This window comes from Larus michahellis, chromosome 3 (assembly GCF_964199755.1).
Source record: "Larus michahellis chromosome 3, bLarMic1.1, whole genome shotgun sequence".
In the NCBI taxonomy this organism is placed as follows: Eukaryota; Metazoa; Chordata; class Aves; order Charadriiformes; family Laridae; genus Larus; species Larus michahellis.
Window position 1 is genome coordinate 51,154,921 of NC_133898.1, and position 23,688 is coordinate 51,178,608.

The following is a 23,688-nucleotide window of genomic DNA, read 5'->3' on the forward strand; positions in this document are numbered from 1 at the left end:
GGCTAGGTTGCTATTGGAATTTTGCAAAATGCTGTCTTTCTAGTTGCTACCGTGTCATCCTGTACTGGATGCTAGTGTGTACGTATGTACCTGTACGTACGTACATAGTATACTTGTAGCTTAAATGAAGGCCTTTTGCTGCAGCAAAAAGGAAACTTGTCTTATAAAAGTGAAACAGTCTGTGGAGAGCAGAAGTTTCTTCTTGCCCCTCCAAAAACCAAGTCGGTTTTCTTTAGGCTCCTTGGAGTGCTCTTATACAAAGACACCAAATTTTCAGGTCGAAATTCAGTTTGAGATTGTTGTGAGTGGGTTGGTTAGTTTGATTCTTCAGTGGGATGCTTGTGGGGCTCCCTGTCTCTTGCGCTGCTGTATTTTGTTACTTTACAGTAAGGGAGTGACTGTGAATAATCCAAGGACTGTGTTTTGGGAATAAACCTACTTGGAATATATCTATACAAGATCTTTAATCATTGGCATGTTATTTTACACTACACTAAGGAAATAATATTTTGAAAGCAGTATTTTCAGTGAACAGAACAGTAAAGTTCCTTGACCGTGCAGCTGCTACTGAATGGAGTACTCGTTATTTATGATACCCTTTTTGTGTTCCACATTTGTGACTTACTACTTAGATGCTTGAAAAGGAGGACTAACGCTGGTCTTTGTGGGCTTTTGAAGAAGTCAGTTGCTGCTCCTTAAATCCTTGTAAACTTCCAGTTTCTGAAGATTGTTGGTTAACGGTGGCCGACAAAGCATATTTTCAGTGCAGGCTTGTGCCAGAAGTAGTTGGTAAGTGGCAGTTGTAAACTTCAGGCTGAAAGCGAATTCACTCGCTGTTCCAGAGCAGTGTCGGTCAAAACCAGAGCAATGCTTTTATGCACGTAACAGCTGCTTACGCTTGAAGACTTTCTTGTTCTTTGGTATTTGATTTAGAACTACTTGGGAGTGTTTTTGTTAGTGTATAATGTTTTAAAGAGGAATCGGGTAGAAATGTACGTGCCTGCATGTCTACGTGGTCCTTGTGCGTGAGGGTAGGGCGGTTATGTATATGTTGTATGCATAGTCCTCTAATGAAGAGATGAAGGCCATACCCTGTAGGGTAATTAATGGGGTCTGATGAAAAAGGCTATTTTCTAGCCAAGGAATAATTTTACGCATTAGTTTAGGGTGAGACCAGCTCAGGGCACGTAGTTTGACCATGAAGGTGTTCTGGGCTGTACCAATGATGTACAGCTTTGAGGAGATGCTGCCGTGCGGCCCCAGCGTGCTGCTGTGAGAGCAGAGCCTGAGACTGCCTTGCCTTGTTTCAGCAAAAATAAGCATTATGTTGAAAATGGTACAAAAGTGAAAGCAGCAAGGGAGTTCAGGAAGCGGTTCTCCCTTTTAGTCCTGACAGGGTGGAGGAACTGTTGTGTTGGTTGTCAGATGACTGTAAGAAGTTTTAGAATGCAATAAACTGTCTGGAGACTTGAGGGGTTTATGTGTAGTTGCTTGGATTGGTTTTGGTTTTTCTATATAAAGATATTTTCAATCTGTTTACAGGAGGAGCTTGTATTGTCAATTCACTTCACTTTGTTCTGTTGATAGGCCGAAATTCTTGGTGACGTGGCAGAGGCTGTAGGTTTCTCTGCTGGGCATACTGTTGCTGTGGCTTGCTGACCTTCTGGTGTGCCAGGGTCTCTTATCTTCCTGCTTGCTGTATAGTTAGAACAGTCCTGAAGTTACTAGGCGAATTGAACCGAAAAGTTACAATAATAGGCTAACCTGAGTATTGTGATAATGTGGAATTTAAATTGCTAGAGATCAAAAACTTGGTCCATGCTAATTTTGAGGCAGAAATCCTCATATGGTTTAAGTTCTCTGCACTGTGGAAAAAGTCCAGGGATGCCGCACATGAGAGGTTTTGTTTATAGTTGGTTAATAACATATCTTTCTTGTTGCTGCAGTCTGTCCTGTTCAAGCATCTGTTCAAGCAGCTAACCCTCGCTGTGGATGCCCAGCTCCCTCAACAGCTTCTGCTGTGTTCGGACAGTGTGTGGTCTGTGCTCGGCTGAAGGCATTGCGCCCTTCCAGTTCCAGTGGTTGCGGCATTGTTGTTCGGGCAGCTGGCACGCAGCCTCGCTGCTGTGAGAAAGGAAACTGTGGCCAGTTGATAAGGGCATCTCGAACTGACTCGGTTTCAGCTGGCATATTGTATGATGCCCAGTGAAATAGATGTTGGCTAATCGTATGTCTCTTTGGCTAAACCTTAGATGCGTCACCTTTAGCCCCTCTATGACAGACCATCAGCCAGTCAGTAGCAGTCTTCATAATAGTGGATTTGCTTTTTCAGGACTTACAGGGAGAGGCTGGGGGAGCTAGGGCTGTTTATGCTGGAGAGGAATAGGTGTGGGGGGATCGTACCAGTGTGTACAGATACCTGATGGAGGGACTGAAGAAGAGGGAGCCAGTCTCTTCTCAGCAGTGCCAAGTGACGAGGCAGTGGGCACACTGAAATGCGAGAAATTCCATTTAAATATAATAAACGCTTTTCCCACTGTGAGGATGATCAAATGGAGAAGCTGGTTGCCAGAGAGGTTGTGGAGTATTATAATAGTTTTTTTTCCAGGAATGGCAGAGTCAGTAGTAAGTCCTGCTTATTGCATCTCTGAGTGAAGTGACCAGGAGTCTGTCTTCTTACTAGTGGTCATTTGCTTCTTAAAGGAAAATTGTGGTTGCATATGTAAATAATGTAATAGTTTGAAATATTCCTGGCTTGGATCCCTTTTGGTCATCTAGGTGGTCACTTGTACTACAGTCTGTGCTGCTGCCTCTTCACTGTTTTCTCCCATGTTGCCTGTTTTGCAGTTCATCTGTGCATATGACCATTACTCAGCCCTGTCCTAGGGTAGCTTGCCGATTTAAAGCATGTGTTCGCTTCACAAGACTGATTTAAGCAAAATTTTAGGAACTTAAAATCAATTATTTATAGGGAAGCTCCTACTTCCTTTCCATAATTATTTCAAAGTTAAATGTGATTTTGGTACCTCTTCTGTAATGAGAGGGCATAGTGCACCAGGGGATAACTGTCTACTTTGATAGACAGAGAAGTGAAATATGCTATTTCAAAGCCACAAACTGCCAAGAAGTGCTCTACTTTAATATTTGCCATATTTTTATTTTATGTAGCAAATTTGTAACAGACATCTGGACAAGATTATTTTCAGTACATTTTAGTTTTATTTTACTTAAGAAAAATGTCACCCACTTAACATTAAAAACAGTTTCAGAGAAGTCTGAGGAGGGAACCTTTGAACAGGTAGGAGCCAGGCTCGTACATCTTGTCAGGCTGTTGTATAAATCAAAAACCTGCAGCTCTCTAGTTACAATCCTAAGCCCCTGTTTAACTTCTAGCCATTTTTCTTTCCTCTGTATTCCCCGTGCGTACTTGCTGCTCCTCCCCGTGCTCCCCTGGAGACCTCGGTCCGCAGCAGTGGGCTCCTTTGCAATCGAACGCAGGGAGCAGGAGCAGGGGCCGAGAGATGGGCTGTCCCTGGCAGGGGTGCAGGGGACTAGGCTTGCCTCGGTTGCCGCTCTCGGCCAGGTATTCAGCAGTTGCAGGCGCCCCATCGATGGGCTATCCTTTGCAAGGACTGCGTTCGAAAGATAAGAGCCGTGTGCGTCTCAGGAGATGCCAGTTTGACCATCCGTGCCCTATATCTAGTCACAAATTGAAGCCAGATGGAGTTGTGCTCATCTGAAGTGACCTCCTGTGTGAACTAGATGCTAGACCATCCCTGAATGGTAGGTTAAAGCTATGTGTTTCTGAAGAGGATCCAGTCTTACTGGAAAAAAAAAAATAATGCATTGAAACAGAGATAAACCAGCCATTGTTACTGATAAAATGCTGAGGACCTACGCTGCTCAAAACGTAAACTGTTTTTACATGCTGGCTAATTAGTTTCAGTTTCTAGTAAGTTGACTTCTCATATTTGCTGGGTGGGACTTCTTCCTTATTGGATGTCTGTTTCACACAAGTATTTGTTGTCTATGTTCACACTATTATTTATTTGTTGTTAATGATCAAAAATTGGTATGTATGTGAAGCTTTGAAATGTATACAAATGGATGCTCTTATGTATCACCCATCTTCTGTCAAGTCAGGAACTCTCTGAGCTGAAGGTTGCATTTGGACCACTACTCTTAGTAAGCACAGATGGATGGACATATTTGCCATTAATTTATGTAATGTTGTTTTAAAAGCCATTTGTACTTTTGGCCTCTGCAACATCCTGTAACACCGAGTCCCGCAGTTTGATTAGATGGAAAAGGAACTTCCTTTTGTTTAAAACCTGCTGCCTGGTGATTTCAGTGTCTCCTAGACTCTGTATTGTGAAAACTCATTTCCCAGTAGTTTTACTTTATATGCTTTTAGAAGTCAGGGATTTTCTTCCATATATTTTTCATCTGACACTCCTTCCCTCCTAAACTGAGGAATTGTAGTCTTTTTAGTATTTCTTCAGATCAGTACTTTTCCACATTTCTGGTCATTCCTGCTGCCCTTTTACTTTTCTCGTTCTGCTCATCTCTCTTTAAGGCAACCAGAATGCCAGTATTAATGTACAAGTACATCATGAATTTGTATGCTGGCATAGTGATGTATCCTGTGTCTAGTGATTTACGACACTCTGCTGCTGTGCTGAGATGGTGTTCTTAGGAGAACTGACTGTATTTACTACACTTTTTTCTGTAGTGATGCTAGCCAGTTTAGAAGACATCACTGTGTATAAGGAGACTTTATCCCAGCCCCCAAGAGTGTTCCCCTGCACTTATTCTTTACTGAATTTCACCTGCCATTTTGCTGTCAAAGTGCTTGTTATCATTTTACTCTTCGTGCATCTTTCTGCAGTCAGGGCTAGGATGGATTCCGGAACATATATCCATATTGCGTGTAAACATTGCCACTCTGCTGCTCACCCCCTTTTCCCAGGTCATGTCTGAAAAGTACAGGTCCTGTGGGAATCCTGCTGGTAACTCTCATTTTTCACTGAAAGGAGGTTAGGTTGCTGTAGTGAAATTTCTGCTGCAATTTACTACTTTATTGCTATTTGCTTTGCCTGTTCCAGTACTTTGGAATGCCTCGGGAGTAAGATCCATGCTTAAAATGCTTTACATGTAAAAATGTCTAATTTTTGCATTAAAATTAATGCCTCAAGTAAATTTTTATTTCATCTTCATTGTAGCTTGGACAAAATGACATGTAGCGACTCCCAAAGGCCTCCTAACGCCTGGCACAGACTCAAGAACAACACAGGAGTTCCTAGACTGGAGTCCTGACTTTGTCGTTTTCCTCGGCGAAAATAGAAAACAGGAGTGGTCTCTCTCATGAGCCAAAGGCTACGCCAAAATTATATTGTGGGCTATATAGGTATTAATAAGATAAACATACGTTATTTTTACTTATTTAGTCCTATAACTAGAGCCTTGCAAACATGGAAAATAATATTCCTCTACAGGGCAAGAAACGTAGATCAACTATCTTTATTTTCAATTTCTCTTCTCATGTAGCAACACGGATGTTGCAGAGGTGTTCCTTTTGACTTTTACTTTTTACTGGGCCTTTTACTCTTTCTAAACATGCATCCTGCTACTTCGAAGGTACATCCAATGAAAGACAAAGCTATTAAGAAATTACCCTTCCTCACCATTGAGGCTTTAGCTTTCACAGTTCCACTGGTTATAACTCCATAGTAAAACCCCAGAGAAAAATTGCCTTAGAATGAGGGAAAATTCCAAAACACTGCCCCCTGAGCTTTCTAGAGGGAGTGAAGGAATTATTCAGGATCTCTGTGGAGAACAGAATTTGGCAGTGGTAGGAAGGTGGAGTCCCTTTGAGGTTTCTCCCTTTGAAAAAACGCTTACACTTCTCTCTTTTTTTCGTCATCTGTCCTTCATTTGCAAGGAAGAGTTATCTTGGCTTGGCTTTCGAACCCTTAATTGAGGTTGCCTTTACAGAGGAAGAAAATTCTTGTTTTCTGTAGTCTTGCTGATAGCTGCATAGCATTGCTTGTGTTGGTCTTGGGAATAAAACACAGTCTTTTTACTGGCACTTGAGGGTTTGTGTTTGTGTGCCAAGCTGGGTGACCAGTCGATACGTTTGAGGGCAGAGCTGCCGTTCAGAGAGATACAGACAGATTTGAGGCATGTGCCGAGAGCGGCTTTATGAAGACCAGCAAGGGCATATGCAAAGCCCTGCACCTGCAAGAGCCCCGTGCAGTGGTAGGGGCTGGGGACAAACAAGTGCTGGGTGAAGGGGCATCCATCACCTCCCTCAGTGTACAGGCTCTGCTCCTGGGGGTGCAGCCTGGGGTGCTGTTGTACTTGCCAGCTGCCACAGTACACTCTTGGATCCTATAGAGCATCCTGGGCTGTGGTGTTTTTGGATTGCATCCTAAGCTCTGTTGTTTTCCTATTTGTGAATTTAGTTTTAAACAGTTTTTAAGTAAGCAGGTAATACTGTTATGTGTTACTGCCTATTGGCTTGAAACCCATTTTGCTCATGTGAATAAGCAATGCAGAAACAGTGCTTTCCCTGAAGAATTTATAATTAAACATAAGCTAAATCTTCATGTATAATAATTCAGTGTGTAACCCTTCCCAGTAAAAACTAGGTAACTATTTAAAACATGCAATAGGTCGATACCATTTGGAACTAATGGAATAATTTTGTTAGGAACGCCACAGTTATCTGCTGTTACTGCATCTGCAATTTGAATTCACCTTTTTGTTTCTAGTAGCTTTTTGCAAGGCCACTCCGTGTGAGCGTTTTATCTGGGAGGCAGATTATGTGAGCAGCCTTCTGCACGCAGTGGGTGGATGTGAGCAGAGTGGATAGTTCTGCGCTGTGCATGGAGCGGTGGCTTTTTTCTTATTTTCAGTTGCAATTCTGTGTGCTGACAAGTAACCTCTGGTGTCTGAGATGTGTTGTAGTGCAGCTGATTAAGGGACCGGTGGACACAGAAAAGCAATTATAGCTGAGGCCTGATGGGGTATCTCAGTCGTTAGTGCTTGCAGCTTGATTTCACGGGGTTAGTAGCAGGGCAGTCGCAATTCAAATCCATGCTGTGGAACTTGCTCCCTTCGTTACCACAGCAGCGCGTGTTTGGCAGGCTCCTCTGCCGTCCATGGGTTCTTACCCGCTCCTACTCTTCCTCCCTCTTCTTCCCTTCAGCTTTTCTCTGGCTTCAGAATTGGTTTTCCTTTTCTTTGGTTGCTCATCTCAGGTCAGGAGAAGACTTAGGATACAACGTGAGTTCTGGTGTCTGTAGTATCTTTAGCGTAAAGATACAGGGCCATGTACTACACATAATAGAGGTTAGTGAATCAGTTGGCTGCCCACGAGTAATTTCCTAAAATGCTGTCTTCTATTCAGAAACTACTATCCACTGTTAGTGTACAATAACAGACACATGTTTCAGAAGATGTGTTGTTTATTTTCAGTAATGATACAGAAATTTCATTTTAAAGCGTGGTCTATGGCTGGAAAAAAAAAAGGTCTTGTTTCCCTCAGTGTCAGGTTTCATACACTTAATAACATTTCTTCTTATGACATCACTTTGTGTGGAGTTTGGTTCCACCACCTTCTGGTATTTAGAGTGGAGTTTTAGGTTAGCATGGTACTTCTAACCACAATACTTGTCAAGTTAGACAGTCACAGCAATGGTGATTGACAGGAGCCTTGACAGATAGCATCAACAGGTATTTTAGTTTTGTTCACAGAAAAGGGCCGATCTGTGGAGAAGCCTACTTGCCTTTTAGGAAGGGTGAATAATTTAATGAGTATATAAAATAATATTTTTGTTATTAAGATAGTGTCAGGGAGGAAAGAAAGTAGCTTTTTTGCTTGGATTGGTTGTTTTTGTAGCAGCTTCTTAATGCCAAGTATAAATGGACTTGAAACAAACCAGATGGGTTCCTTTTAATCAGTTGATAATTGGTAATGCAGCACGTTGTATTTTTCCCAAGGTGTGAGGGTGATGTGTTTTTCCGTCACACTGGTCTCTTGGGGAATACGTGATTGCGACTGATGGGGAGAGTGGGGAGAAGCGTGTTGGAGCAGGACCGGGGAGCTCTGCTCTCTGCAGGAGGTCCTAACCTAACGTTGATCTTGTTGCTGCTATGAACATAAATTTGCCGTAGAGTCGGCTGAATTAAGAAGATGGTGGAGCTTTTGTATCAGCTCGGCGAGGATGAGCGATTTCCTCAGGTGTTTCTTGCTGCCTGGAGCCCGTGTTGGGTACATTCAGATCTTTCTGGTGCTCACATGGCCGCCTACTCCTAGAGCAAATACATCGTGTGCCTGAGCCGCCCTCCTCCAGCAGTTGCACCAAGCTGGCACAGCCTCCCCGCTGCCTCCTTGACCTGAAATAACGTGGCTGGCTCTGCTGGGACGCACATGGAAGGGGTGGATTTTGGAGTCACTTCTGTGACTCGCATGCCAGCATCAGCAGTTCTGCTCCTGGTGTTTATGGTCAGTCCTTAACTCTGTGTGGCCACAGCTGTTCCTCAAGGCTTTCTGTGAGCACTGATGGGAGCTGGACGCAGCTAGAACACCACTAGATTTGTATAATGCCTGCTTACGTTTGAACTGGATACACTGGGTGATCTGGTTAAAACCAAAAAAACCCCAAGTTTTGTTTATACCAGCTGGGAGAGAGGCCCTATTACAGTGTGATGGTGGGGTTGTAAAGAAGGGCTTGGATGGAGACAGTTTGTGTGTGAAAGCCCATAAAAAGCAGTATGGGCAGAGTCAGCATTTCTTGGATTTAAATTGTAGGTGATTTGAAAGCATATTACAGGCTGTTTGTTGCTGTTTGGCTTTAAAACTCCATCAGGCTTTTGGGCGATGTTAATATAAATTAAAGTAGTCCTTTGTCTATTAGCATTTCAGTGCATAGTTATTTGTTGTTTTGTTTTTTTTTTTAATTTATGAATAATTTCAAAGAATTGTCTGGACTCGAATAGTAGGAGTGAATTCTGTAGTGTATGGTGTCAAGTTTGGAATGCTGTGGGCATGCTGAATCTCGTATGTCCTTGCAAATATCATTAAAAATTATTTTTAAACTAATTTTCCTCAACATACTGTTTATGGTAGTAAATCCTCCATGGTTAAAATCCAGAGGTGGTAGCTGAGACCTTGACTTGAACACTTTAGTAAATGTTCATGCAGATGCAGTAAACTTAAGATGCTTACAGTACACAAGTACCTTCTGGCTAACCATGGTACTAAACATGCAACGCTATTACCATGCAGTTGCACAACATGCAAATTTATATAAAGATATCTTTCCTGCAAGCTAAATTTCAGTTATGTCGTTATTTTGCTCCTTCAGGCAGAAACAAAATTCCACTTTTAAGTAAGAAATGAAAATCAGTCCTTTTTTTTTTTTTTTTTTTTTTTTTTTTTTTTTTTTTTTAGAGAGAGAGAGAGATCCTAGTATTTAGCAAAACTAACATTTACAGTTTCTTATCTTCTATAGGGAAGAAGTTCCAGGCATCTCGGTATGTATAGTTTCAGGGAGAGAAGAGTAGTAACGATGAGTGATATTCTTTAAATGCCAGATATTTCAACCATTCACTTTCAGGGCTATTACAATGAGATTTTGTTTAAAAATAAAAAACAACTACCCCTTGCCCACCCTTAATCCTTAGGGTTTCTTCTTCCCCAGCCTCTCCTGGTATTAAGAAGTATGAAAAGTCTCCAGCTTTGAAGTTTGGGCTAGTGTGCATGCTTTATTTTTAAGGTAACGTAAGTTCAGTTTATCCAGTAGATCTCTCACAACTAAACACTGACCGTATGTAATAATCTTAAAATAGGTAACCATGCTTTTTCATGTGTCATCATCAGTGCACCTGCTCGTGTCATGTGGTTGGCTCTGGAAATCCGGCGTGCACAAACTACTGTCAGAATATATTTTAAGTGATGTAGCTGAATGAGACTTCTCTACTATTTTAGTGCATTGTTGTAATTTGTTTTAGTGTTGTGTTATTTTTAGTTCTTAAAGATGTTGCTTCTCTGGGCTCTTTCTGAATGGTTAGCAATGAAATTAGTAAGGTGACTAGTCGCAGGTGAGAGCAGAACGTTCTGCCCCATCTTGGGGAAAAAAAGTTTCAAAGTACTTATTTTCTAAATGGTATTCTTCATTTCAAAGCACTTACGATGTTAAATTAAAAACAGACTCTTAAAATTTGTGTTGATTGACTTATTTCTCTAAAATTTTTGTACAGTGCCAAAACACTTGAGTCACCAGTCTGTTCCTCGTGGAGGGAACGGGGGGTTATCCATGGAGGCCAGCCAATTCTACAAACACATTTTACATTATTCAACAGTTAGTTGAATCTGAAGTGTATTGGTCAGCTTATTTAATCATAATGTAGACAGATTTAGGTGGACACAAATCAAAGTATGCTTTAAATCCTTCTCAGCTGCAAAGTCAAATGTTGTGTTTGCTTCTAGACTTTTAAGAGAGAACTTTCTGTCCCTGGTGACAGTTCTTTTTCATCTACCTTCTTTGGGAAGGCTGGATTAGATATATCTAGGGGATTTTTATGGTTGTTTGTTATAGGTTGTCAACTCTTTTTTTAAATTTGTAGTAAAACTATCAGAGTGTGTCATGTTGAACCTTAGGGGAATTATTAGTGCTTTGAAGCACTAACATAGGTTGGATGTGCTCATATTAAATCTTTCCTTTTTTTATTTTTTATGGGATTGCAGGTGGTTTAGTCTTGAAGACATTGTTTATATTCAGAGATGACTTAGATAAATTTTTTTTAATATTCCATTTATGCCAGCACACAACTCTGTAATACTTCTTTAGATTTGAACCTGGGCTTATTTTCCTAATAAACAGTTAGATTAATCAAGTTCATGGAACCTAGGCCTTCGTAAGATTGAAGTGCTGCAAGGGTATTTGCATTGGTTTCACTGGTTAAGTTTTAAAACAGCACCTTTTGGTTAAACTGGCATTAATTTGAGAACAGGCAAGTCCTACCTAATTTGGCTAGCAGCCTGGAAAATGCCAGTGCATTAACTATTACGAAAGATACAATCTGTTTTGTGGTTTGCTTTTTCTTTTTTTTTTGTTCCCACCCCCGAAGCTTGTAAGCTGGCCCAGCCATCTCTGCGTTTGGAGATCTGGGACTTGCAACTTCAGAAGCTCGGGTACAGGAGAGCAGACAGAGCCTTGTTAATGTTTAAATGTTGTTATCTCAGTCTAGTAGTGGACTCATTGGGAGCTGCAGGACTTCAGCTGGGAGTTAGGAAGTGTATTTTAGGTCTTCCTGTTATGTCTGTCTATAACTCTGCTTTCAGTCTTTCATCAGCTCACCTTTTGAGATGTGTTCTGTCCCCTCGGTGAGAATCTCCACCATCTCCCCCAGGTTTTGTTTGATAGTTTCACAGGAGCTGCTCTTTCCTATGGAAGTCTTACTTATTAGATTTATTAATTGAATGTGAGCACATCCCACATTCAGAGCCATTTCCCAAATATCAGACTTAAGCGACTACAGTTCTGTGTTTTTCTGTGCCATTTGGAAAAACCGATGAATTAGCTATATTTGTATACAAGTTTCTTCAGCAGTGCAAAAGCTCATGAACGTTTCTTAGAGCCTGTGTGCATGCAGGAGTGGAAGGAATGGTATTTGGAAGTCAACTTCGTGTCATCTTGTTGTTGAGTGCAATTAGAATTGAATGGTAAAGGGGGAGTACCAAACTTTATGCAGCTACAGCAAAAAATACCTGAGCTTGTTTGCCGAGTGGCACCTTGGTTACATTCAAGGTGTTTGGCTTAAATTCAAACTCTGTGTGGATTTCTGGCTCTAGAGTGCTGGGCTGAACACAGCCACAGAACCAGCATGACAGTTTCTGCCTTCTGATTTGTGTCAGTTTAATATTAGAGTATGTGCAATTAATGTTGTAAGCAGGTAAACGTTGCTTAAAATCAAAGACAAGAGTAAAGCAGTGACTTAATGTGAAGAGAAATTGAAGAGCGTGCCAGTGAACTGCTGGGTTGGCAGGGCTTTCTCTGAACTTCAGTCTGAGAAATCAACACCTGGTTGGCAAGTTAGAAATAAGCGACGTAGTAGAAGTATTAATCTGCTGTGCTGAATTTTGCTGTTGTATTATGTTGCTTGATTTTGTATGCTTATGAAATGTGGTTCTGTCAAAACAAGTAGAAATCTTGCATTGGCCATTGGATTGAAAGGCCTGGGAAGGAGCGAGGTAAGTCAGGTTACCATTAGTTTCTGGACTACCTAGAAGCTCATGGAAGATAGAAACCACATACACAGCTATGTGGTGATTCTATTTATAGCGTAAGAAGCTATGTCAGCTCTCAGTTTTTCCTCTCTCCCTTCCTATCTGAGTTCATTTTTCATCTCTGTTCTCCGTTCAGTTTGCCTTCCCTTTGCCAGCTGGAGAGCCGGCAGCTTTCCCAAGCCTGTTAGAACTTCTGCTGCTACCTTCAGCAGCCGCAGGAGAGCAGTCACCCCAGCCTGGGGTCACCCACTTGTTGTCCTTGCCTGCAGTTGGTTTTTTTTTCCTAGAAGAGCAGCTCTACTCTGTGCTTGCCAGAAGATAACCCAAATAGCTGGTATTTGAAGTAGCTGGGGTTGGTTTGTTTTAACCTGCAGCTAAAATGCAACAGAAAATACTCATTTGCTAATAGACAAATTGGATGGCTGTAGTGGTAACTTAGTATTAGGAGAGAGGGCTTAAAGATCAGTGATTCGAAGCTGCTGCAATGTGTCTGCCTCTTCTTTATGTTAGCTTCTGACTCAAACTTGCGGATTCCCATTCTCTCATGGGGATGTGTGAAGTACTGTGCTGTTTGTGGTTTGTTTTCCTCTTGCAGATTGTCCAGTTAACAGTGATTGAAAGGCCTGTTTTTTAATGAAGGAATCTTTGCAGGTGCTAGTATTTCTTTCCAGCTTTTCTAGTGTCACTGGGGACTTTTGTGAACACTTGGTTCTCTGCCCTTGCCTACTAGATCATAGAGGATATCAGCATAAAGTTTTACTCAGATGAAAGTTAGTATTGAAATACTTGGATTAGCTGTGTCCCCAAGAGTTTATTTTGCCCCTTTCAGCTTCCTCTGTGTTGTGTAAGGCTGGCAGGAGTTTCTCCCCACTAGATAACTTCTTTGTGTTGCAAGTTTCTGCCTCAGATTGTGAAGAATCTGCAGGAGAAGACTGTGAATCCAAGCCAAGTTGTACCACGTTAGCCTGTTAAGTCAGTCATCTTGACTATGCTCATTCAAGGTAGAACCAATACAGTTCTTTTTTACTTTGGTTTGATTGTTGGTTTGTGCACCTTGCGAAAAATCTTAGTGATGTGCTTAAACTGAAATGTATTTCCTCAGGATCGTTGTTTGTCAGGGATGAACAAATTCTTGAACTAGAAATAGATCACAGATGGACCAAACAGGGACAGGACAGATATTTACTTTTTTTTCTTTTCTTTGGTTCTCCATTCCTGTGGTGGTTTGGGGGTGGGTTGTTGGGGGTTTTTTTTGGGTTGTTTTTTTTTTTTTTTGTTTGACCCATGCCAAGGATTTCCAGTGAAGTCTTTGTGAGAGCATCTGATAAATTTTGGTAGGAAGTCATTGGTCTTACATTTAGACATCTTGTTTTGCTCACTGGGATTTGCAGTTCCTTCAGCAAACAGCAAAAGTGACATCTCCTTGACTGATGCAGCTTTCTTTAATCTGAGCTAAACAATAAAGTTATTTCACATTAATAAATTAATATGACAGAACACACGTCCTCTCTCCATTTTATGTTTGTGGTTGTTTCCCCCAAGGAATTTCATTTTGTCATGTAACTGGTATTTTCCCCTCTTTTCTAAGAGTTTGCTATTATTGCTTCCTTTTCTTACGGAGCAATACCTAAACTTGCGGATATCCAGCTGTGAGAGGAATGGAGAGGACAGAGGAAAAACCTTCCGTCTATTTATCTTCTTTACATATGGGTGAGGCTGTCATACTTCTCCATGAAGAGGATGGAGGCTGCTCCTAATTGAACTCAACAGTTTTGTGCTGCACTGATGTGCTGTGCCTCCTAGGGTTGGGTGTCTTAGCTGATGGCGCTTTACATCGTGAATGAAACTATGGATTATTCCCTCTGATGTTACCTTCGTGCATTTAATTGCAAAGTAGAGTAAGGGCTGGCACACTAAGGATGCGGATGCTTAGCAAAAAAAATCTGTGGTTTCAATTAGTTCTTCTGTTAATAACTTAATGGTGCTCGTTCTAAAGTTAATTTTCCAGAGGTAAACACTTTTATGTAGAACATCTGTGTGTGAATGAGCAATCAGCAGCTTTTTAAGTGGGTGAGTAGTTGGGTTTGATAGACAGAAGTTGGGCGGATTGCAGAGTGGGGAGGGCGCTTTCATGCTTTCTCCATTACTCATGAATTCCAGAGGGTATCTTAGGCCAGAAGTGCTCAGACTGCAAGAGGATGCTCCTGGGTTAAAAAAGGATAATATTAAAAGTGTTTGCAAAGGGATCCGGTGGGTGAACAAATCCAGTGTGTGATTTAAATATATTCTTTGCAGAAATTAGGGTTACTGAATGCTTTAAAGTTGTAATGCCCAAGAAGCACAAAAGGGGAGACCTCATTTTCTATTAAGAAAATGCAGGTAATGCCTGGTGTTTAATTCATCAATTGCTTTTATGAGAGAACTGATGAGACAAGTAGGTCTCTATTTTGGAGAGCTAACAACTTTTGTTGTTCATAATCTAAAATGCTAAGGAATTTTGAACACTCGGGTCGCAAATGCCTGGCTTTTTTGACTGCCCTTAACAGTGTTGGGTTTTTTGCGTGTTGTTGGGTTTTTTGGGGGTTTTTTGGGTTTTTTTGTTTGTTTTTTTTTTTTTTAAAAAAGCCACAAGCCCAAAATTTTCTCTTTGCCTGACATACATATATTTGCTAGCTTATGCATACTGGAAAATGGTAAAACAACAAAACCATGTGACTTCATCATTTACATGGGTCACTTTTTTTGTCCTTTCCGTGTGAGTAATCTTGCAGTACCTGACAGTTTGACACGAACTCACTTTGTATTCTACCACAAAGCAATATTATTTCCCATGCCCTGTAAATCGTTACGTTTTGTGCCTTTCCTTATCACAGTTCAATTGGCGAGAAGGAACTGTCACACTAACTGGCAAAAGCAATGTATATTATGCTACACAGGCTGATTGGTGAATTTGTTTGCTTTCCAATTTGCCGCTAATGGCTGAGTCACTCTTACTGTTACAACAAATACGTATTAGATAAGTTATCGCAGCAAAGCTGTTTCTCGTCTCTTGCAGTTGATGATAGCAGAAGTAAAAAAAACAAGGGCTTTTTTATACATTGTCAGTATTTTAGACTCAACTGATTGTATGAAGCGCTTCTGACGTTGAATTTGAATACGGCTGCTCTTTATGTTAAGTTGATGACAACTGGCATTTCCCCAGACTTTCCAAAAAGTGCTGCTGGTCCTCTTTTTATTCAGCAACATTGATGTTATAGATTCTTTTCCTGATTTCCCTTCAGCAAAGAGAACAAGTACGCATTTCAGCACCTTATAAAGGAAACTATAGCAATCGGATGCAAATTTATGCTTCTCTAACTGCAAAATTATCTTTTTGAGGAACAGATGGCAACCAAGTGTGCCCTCGAAAAAACACCCTGTATTGGCCAGAGAGACCTGGGAACTGTCCTAAACTTTCAACGCTAGGTTTTCTGGCTCAGTGAAAGATATTTAGGTCATTTACATGCATGAAGACCTTTTGATATCTGAGTCTAACCCTGAATTATTTCAGTGAGAATTGACATTGCTCTAGCTACTCAATCTCAATGTTTTCTTCATTCCGAATGAGTTTCAGTAGCTGTTCCATGCAGATGTTGAGCAACAACTAACTTTGGGGTTTAACTTGCATGATACTTCTCAGCAAAAATTGGAATTAAATTATAATTTTCCTGGTTTTAGGCATGATAGAGGATTGGAGCTGGATTTGCTCTCGGCACTGTTTATGGTCCGTGAGAGCTTGATAGGGTTTAAGTGGTACATGGGCCTTTTTTCAAGAGGGTTGGCTTTCAGTGGAAACCAAATATCTTCCTCTTCCAGCCCAGCTTCGCTTTTGTTTTCTTCCTTTTTTCTCCGTAAGAAAGGAAATTACAGAACCCTTATTACATTATTTGGTATCTTTAACTCACTGTTTTGATTTTTGTGGGTTTATCTTCCTGCAGCAAAACTGATAAGTAATGGCTTTGCCAAATATTAGGTCACATAACTTGATACATGTAATATGTTTACATAATGTGAGACCTGTAATGATGACTGCACTATGATTACAGTAAAGGGATTGAGAAGCTGAAGTGCCTAATCTCAGAATTACAAGTGTATTTTAATTTTGTAGTTTTGAGTACTTTTCATGCAGTGTCGTCACTTCCATCTCTTGTGAATGAAGTTTGTCTTAATTTTTAGAGGTTTTTATAGCCACAGTGCTATTGTGCTGTTTGGCAAATACTATATTCTCATTTCTGCCTAGAAGGAGCTACCAAAAAATTGCTTCTTCTGTTAGTAGAGTATATATGGAAATAAAGATTTAAAATTTTTGCTGCTATAGTGAAATCCATTCTGCTTATATGTGATATATAAATACCTTACTGATTGAACTGCAAGTATTCTAAACTATTTCTCAGTCTGCTCAAAAGCACAATTTCTTGCAAGTAGGGCAAACTGTGGAAAGCTGTATTTGTTAACATTTAGAAAAGGTGGGGGGAAGGTTAAAGTTATCAGCATAAAACAAAAAAAGCACTGAAGCAGCTGATTTGAAATACTCCTAATCGAATGGGCTGTGTTTTCACAGTTAACACATTATTTGGAAAACTGTTTTACATAAGAGAGGTGAAAGAGTTTGAAATCTGGAGGTCTGACTTTAAATTCTAACTTAACCAGGCTAAATCTAGACAGGAATGATTGCATTTAAAAGTTGTGTGTCTTTTTTTTTTTCTTCTTTTTTTTGGAGAGCGGACATTTATTGATGTTAGTCGTATATTGGATAGTTGGTAGAAACTCGCTTTTTTGCTTTTCTTTTAAATTCATGTTACGACTTTTTGCAGAAAGTATTTTGTCACTGCAGACGTCTGAGTACTGTGGTGGCAGTGGATGACTTGGCCTGGAAAACTTTGTTCTGATCTCTTTCAAAAACCTGAAATCGTTACTATTTCCAGCAAATGCATAAAGATACGGGGGATGTGCTGTACAACAAACCAGCCATGCAAACCCATAGCTAATCAAGCTAATCAGACCATCCGCTACCAAGATGGCCAGTTTGTTTCACATGCACATCCGCGTGTCTGAGGACTCAAAACCCAAACCACCGTCGAGTGGTCTTTCAAGTCAGCTGAGCTAAGTGCAGCACGAGAAGTTAAATATACTACTGTACTGGGAATCGTTTGATGTCAGAAGGTTATTGCAGATTGCTGCTCGGTGCATGTTTTCGGTTTCTCACTTCTTGACTAAAAAGGATGTTTTTGTTGTACATGTAGGCTTGTTTCAACAAAGGTTCAAAGACCTCCTATGTACAGGACAAAAGGCAAGCCCAAGAATGCACTTGGAGTGATTGAGGAAGATGGGCTAATGATCTTGTCTAAAAAGTCTCCTCAAAATGAAGTTTGACGCTACTTTTTGAGGAGGAATTCTTTGCATTGGAAACACGGCGGGGGTCGGGGGGAGAGAAAAACACATCTGCCTGTGAACCTGAGTCTGGAAAAAACAGTATTCTTCTCACAAGGAGAAGCACATGCTACTTAATTATATACAAGATGTTTTCCTCCCCTGTATTTCATTCATGGGAGGGAAATCTGAAGGATTAGTCACAACATGGGAGCAGCCTCACCTTACGTACCTTAATTAATAGTGTTCCTCTCAATGTGTTTCGTGCCATTGTTGTAGACATCTGTTTGTGTTCAAAACCAGGTTTCAACTAGAAAGAAAACACAGATAAAAAAATTCTTTTCCCATTATTTCTAATGTATTTTTTCTGTTGCTTATGTACTAATTACTTAGGAATTAATACAGAGAAAATGTGGACTTTTCCCCCAAACACAGATAAAATTAATTCTCCTCTTTGATTCTTTGACTCTAGGCTATGGTGGCTTGTTATCCAGGCAATGGAACAGGATATGTGCGCCATGTTGATAATCCAAATGGAGACGGAAGATGTGTTACGTGTATATATTATCTTAATAAAGACTGGGATGCCAAGGTATGCAATAGTTTCTTTCTATAACTTTTTTTTACGTATACTTGGTAGTGCACCTTTGCTGCAGGTCATTGTTCTGTGCCTTAGTTGTGTTCTTACATCATGTTAACTGTGGTTATCCTTTGCCCTGCTGATTCTGCAGTTAGTGAGAGCAGATAGAAACGGGGCGTTTGTTTTTCAAGGTTTTAAACGGTGCCAACAGCACCTCCTTGACGGTAAGATTGAAGGAAAGTTGCGTGTTTTTCATGTATGTTCTTAATTATACATATAAATATCTGCTAGTATCCAAGTTTCATAAATATCTAATTATGCAACTTATTGTACATTACTTGTATGATAAACACACACACACAAAGAGTAAAAAAAGAATATTTGGAAGATAATAGTTTTTAGTTTATTTTTCCTTATAGTCAAGTTGAATCTTGAGTTTATTGTTTGTGCAACTAGATTACTTAATTGAGTATGCTTATAAAAAGAAAGATGCCGTAGCTTGGGAGCAGTTTCAGATAAGCCAAGTGTTACGGTTATGCTATATCACTGTAGTTCAAAGCAGCACAAGTCTTCGTATCATTGTAGATATAGGGTGTAGAATAGATAAGGATTTATAACACAGTTGAAGTGGTCTCAGAATTTACTACCAATGACTTGAAACTCTCCATAGATGTAGTGACTATGATAAAAAGTACCTTTAATAAGGATTAGGTAGATTTGAAGAATGGATGTAGCTAACTGGCTGTATTGAAAGCATGAGAGAGTAATGCAAAGATATCTTTGTTTATTCCTCAATTACTGTGCAGTTAGTTATGGAGAAATTTCTGCTCTTTGTATATGAAAAAAAACCCCAAAACTACTGATACTTGTATCGTACTTAGGAAGTAGCATGTGGAAGAGCACGTAAGCAGTCAGTTTCTGTGAGTTGGATGTACCAGATATGGATAACACAGGTTGCAGCTGAGAGGTTTTCTTTCTCTTTTTTTTTTTTTTCTTGAGCGCTATCCGTTTCTTGTAAGAGCTGGATGAGACCGATAACATACTCGTGTAAAACTAGTAGATTGGAAAGCTGAATCAGAAATGGATGCACTTGAAGCTTTCCCTTTCTGACTTGCTTTTTGAAATGTCAAATTTGATCTTTCAATAGATTTGATCTTTCAATTAGAAAATTAATTCCTTTTGCCATGATAGCATCTTTGCACATAAGTACACTGGTTGGACTGAACATCTTAAAATGCAGCTTTGGGCATTTTTAGTTGATTTACGGTTTCTCTCCTGGAAAAAAAATGAATACATACTACAGTGTAGAAGTCAAGGCCAACTGCATTTTCGCAATAACTGAAAAGAATTTATTGGCTAGATATTTAATTTATGAACAAAGATACTTTATTTCCTGCAAAATCTATATTAAATTACAAATTAATATATTATCAAGTATGCTGGTTAGCAAAGAAAGAAGCTCAAACTTTCTGTAAGAGAACAAATTGATCTAAATTGTCACTCCTTGTTTGACGATTTAGATCACAATTAAAACAGTAACTTATATCAATTTACCTTGTTAGTACTTGCATTGTTACGACTTCCCCATGAAGGCGTACGGTGGCTATCTATAGTTAGATTTAACAACATCAGTGCCATCAGTAGGAAGAAGTTAACATGACGTAAAAATAATTAACCCCACCTGCTTGTGCTGTTTTCTAGACATACATAGGTAGGTCCAACTGTTTTTTCAAAGCCTAGAAGAGACCTAAATTGACCAGGAGTAATACAGATTTAGGCTTTAGTTTGAAGTTTCCTAGTCGTTCCTCATCTTAATTACAGAAACATTGACATAAACTTGTGCTGCTGTTAAATGAAATAGGCTCTCTAATGGGAAAGGGTGAAACTGGGATGTGAAATACAATGTTTCTCTCATCTGTGTTGGCATGGTTTTAGCCACCTGTGTATTATAAATCAGTCTTGCCCATTTTTTGCAAGTAAGTAATGCAGCTAAAAAGCGACGAATCTAAACCCACAGCTCTTTATTTAAACATGAATGAAGGTTTAATATCTGCGAGCATTCTGAAATGACTCAGTGAAAAACGTGTAGAACGTTTTGTTAAATGAAATGCATCTGATAAAGGATTTTATTTCAGTTCCAAGTGCTTGAAGTATTTTCAAATGTGATATTCAGTACTTTTAAATACAATGAGTCATTGTTTTCAAGCACTGCTTTTAAATACTTAATTTGTAGGTAAGTGGAGGCATCCTTCGAATATTTCCAGAAGGTAAAGCCCAATTCGCTGATATTGAACCCAAATTTGATAGACTGCTATTCTTCTGGTCTGATCGCCGCAACCCTCATGAAGTACAGCCAGCATTTGCTACAAGGTAGGACTAATGGACTCTCTCTATATTGCATCATGTCTCTTTTATCAAGAAATGAGCGAATCCTAATGAGAAATGATTGCCACTCTGAATTATGATCTGATCCCGGGTGTTCCCATGTACAGTTCCAGTTGCACTATGACGAGAAGGTGTTGGGTTTTTTTCCTACTGATTGGTTAGGCTTCCACTGTGCTGCCGAGTTCGTGCTGATGTCTGATCTCTTATTTTGGAGAAAATATCCGCTTGGGTGGGTAGGAGGGGTGGAGTGGAAACACCAGAAGTGTACTTGACAGAACTGGATGGGAGCACTCAGAGCCATAAGCAGAGACCCCGCCTTGGCCAGGGGATGTTCTCTTCATTATTTCTCTGTAATGGCTTTTGACTGTGGTCCCTTCCCTTTGTCCTTAGCCCCTTACTGTGTTACTGAAAGATCGACTGGATACTTCACTTTTATCTTCTCTTTTGTTGAGGCAGAGGGAGTTGTTAGAAGGCAGTCATGTTCACTCTCCCTTCTTTATTCTAGGGGTGGCTTAGTTTAAGTTGGGAATTGGGAGAGGGCTGTGGGGCAGAAACGACCTTTGATACACAAATCTTCTCTTTCCTCTGGAGTATTAAAGGAGTTGCTCCCAGTCTGAGTCACAGAAGGAACTTGATATCTCCTTTGTCCCTCACTGCAGGGCAGTGGGTGATGCTAAAGGTACCTGCCTGCGCTGCCCCCACATCTTGAGTGGCATTTCCAGGTAGCAGCAGTAGGTAAATCATTAGAGCCCTTGATTCAGACTTCCTGTTGCCCATGTCGCAACACGTTTTGATGTCCAGAGCAATGAACATTGACTGGAGCTGTGAGATAACAAGTACCTTTGCAAGAAGTAACTTGAAACTGCCATCGGCGGGTCCTCTTGCAGCCTTGAGGCTGTACTGCTCTCCCCTCCCCCTTCGTGCTCCAAGCAGAGTCAGAGGGTGAAATGCCATTTACTAAAGCTACTTAAAGTCTTTTCTCAATAGCAGGCATTTCATATTTAAATCCTTAACAGGCAGTGGAAAACCGGAGGAGCTGTGTGAGAAGGAGTAGTTAATTTTCCCTTATGGCAAACGTCCAAAAAAAGAGGTTCTTCAAGTGATGGCCTTGACTGAGTAAAAGATGAGGTCACAGGGCAAGGTGTTACAGACAGAGGCTCTATTACAGGTTCTGGACAAGAATTGTAATAGCCACTCATCAGGAAAAAGAAGCGCAAACTTAGAGCAGCAGTGTCACCCTTTCAATGACTGTTCCGACAATACCTACCAACAGAAAAAAACAAACCCCAAACCTGCTTGCTTTATGAAATGTTTTTTCTGTCAGACTGCAGAAGTATCATCTCATTTAGGTTGTGTTTTATGTCAAGTGCTTCACTGTTTTTTCTCTTCATAGTTCAGGAGTTCTTTTTCCATCTATTTCCCTAGGTACGCAATAACAGTGTGGTATTTTGATGCAGATGAAAGAGCACGAGCTAAAGTAAAATATCTAACAGGTAATCTCTTGTTAATATTTTCTGTGTTCTGTTTTTTTCTGGAAGAATAGCTAAGTAGCCCAGCCTCACCTGCTTGGCCCACCTTATGCACAAAAAGGGGGAGAAAAACGGCATAACTCCCCGAGAGCCAGGTTTTACAAGGAAGGTGATCCGGTGGTTGAGCGGCTAGGCAGTGCCTTGGGAAATCCAGGTCAGCACCTTGTCCGGCTCACGCTTCTTCTGAGACCTGAGGCTGCTCAGTATTTTTATATGGGGGGTACAGCTTCTCTCTAGTCCTGTCTCTCTAATAGGTGTGGAGGGTAAATACAGCAGAGACTGCGAGGCGCTGCAGAACCGAGAGCCCTGGAAATAGTTTTGGTTGAATACAGAGATTCAACAAGTGAATACAACTTAACTGGACTAGAATCTCTCTCTCAGAAAAACAAAAGCCTAAAATTAAAATCTGGAATCAAAGCATGGAGTTATTTCCTCCACTTCCAATTCCACATATCTAGCATCTGTTTTCCTTTTCTGGCTTCTCCCTCAAGAGGAAGTTGATCTAATTTTCCTGTTCAAATTAGCATTATAAGGAGAAACGGTCTAGGACTTCTGTCATGATTGTAATTGCCATCGTGATTTTGTGTTTGTTACAGTAGTTTAAAATTAAACCAAAATCAGGTATACCACAGGTGCACACATGCACTGGGACGTTTTCTCCACTGTTTTGTCAAGAACTCTGAAGCCGATGATACTGAAGACATGGGCTAGTCGTTTCCAAATGAGATATCCATTCATCGCTGGTAGGCGTCCGAAGCTCAGAAGTAGCCCCAGGGCTAGGTAGGGCTAGGTAGGGGCTGCCAGAGCTGCAGTTTAGTTCAGTGCCCCTTGGTGCGGCCAACAACTTGGTTCATTTCGGGAGCGGTAAGAGCAGTGCAGCTCCCGCCTGGCTCGCACAGAAAGGCGGGGAGTCCCTCGGCTGCGGCCGGGCAGGCTGTCCTGCTGCTCGGTGGCTTCCCAGGCGGTCAGGAATGCCGGATGACGCCCGCCTGGTCTCTGCAGGAAGCCGGGCTGGCTGTCTGTCTGCCCGCGAGCCGGGCTTGGCGTCACACGCGCGTGACGGCGCAGCTCCTGCAGCTGGCCCTGCCGGATCAGGGCTGTTTCGGCCATCCCCGCGCAGCTTTGGCTGCTGCTCGTCCAGAGGGAATGTAGGGAAATGGTTTGGGTGGGTTTGTGTCTGCATAGGAGGTGCTGCCCCCACCGGCCCCCCTCCCTTTCCAGGGTCCCCCTAAACTGCAGGCACTTAAGGCAGGCAGGCTGGATTGGAGTGGTAGTTAAAATTTTTATATCGGTTTGCCTTGGAATTGATTTATATTTTCATATTGTTGTGATTCCAGTTTTGTTTCCAATTAAAATGGTGTTCTTTGCACTGTACCTGCAGCAAGAATTGTGCAAATGCTTTTTATTTTCCAGTGATACTATACTATAAAATTATAGAATGAAATGCCATAAAATAGAAAACTCTTCATTTTTTGGCTTAGTGTAAGTCT

General features: G+C 40.8%; 1 protein-coding gene across 3 annotated transcripts in view; it reads left to right on the top strand.

Moving 5' to 3' along the window:
* EGLN1 (egl-9 family hypoxia inducible factor 1) overlaps positions 1–23,688 on the top strand; it is a 37,075-nt gene that overhangs the window by 9,955 nt on the left and 3,432 nt on the right. For all 3 annotated transcript variants that reach the window (XR_012586153.1, XR_012586154.1, XM_074580123.1), the window contains exons 2-4: positions 18,177–18,296; positions 20,518–20,654; positions 22,095–22,162. Coding sequence is in view for 1 of the 3 variants with exons in the window: in XM_074580123.1 (XP_074436224.1) it covers positions 18,177–18,296; positions 20,518–20,654; positions 22,095–22,162 (325 nt within the window). In the remaining 2 variants the exon portion in view is untranslated. The remainder of the gene's footprint in view (positions 1–18,176; positions 18,297–20,517; positions 20,655–22,094; positions 22,163–23,688) is intronic.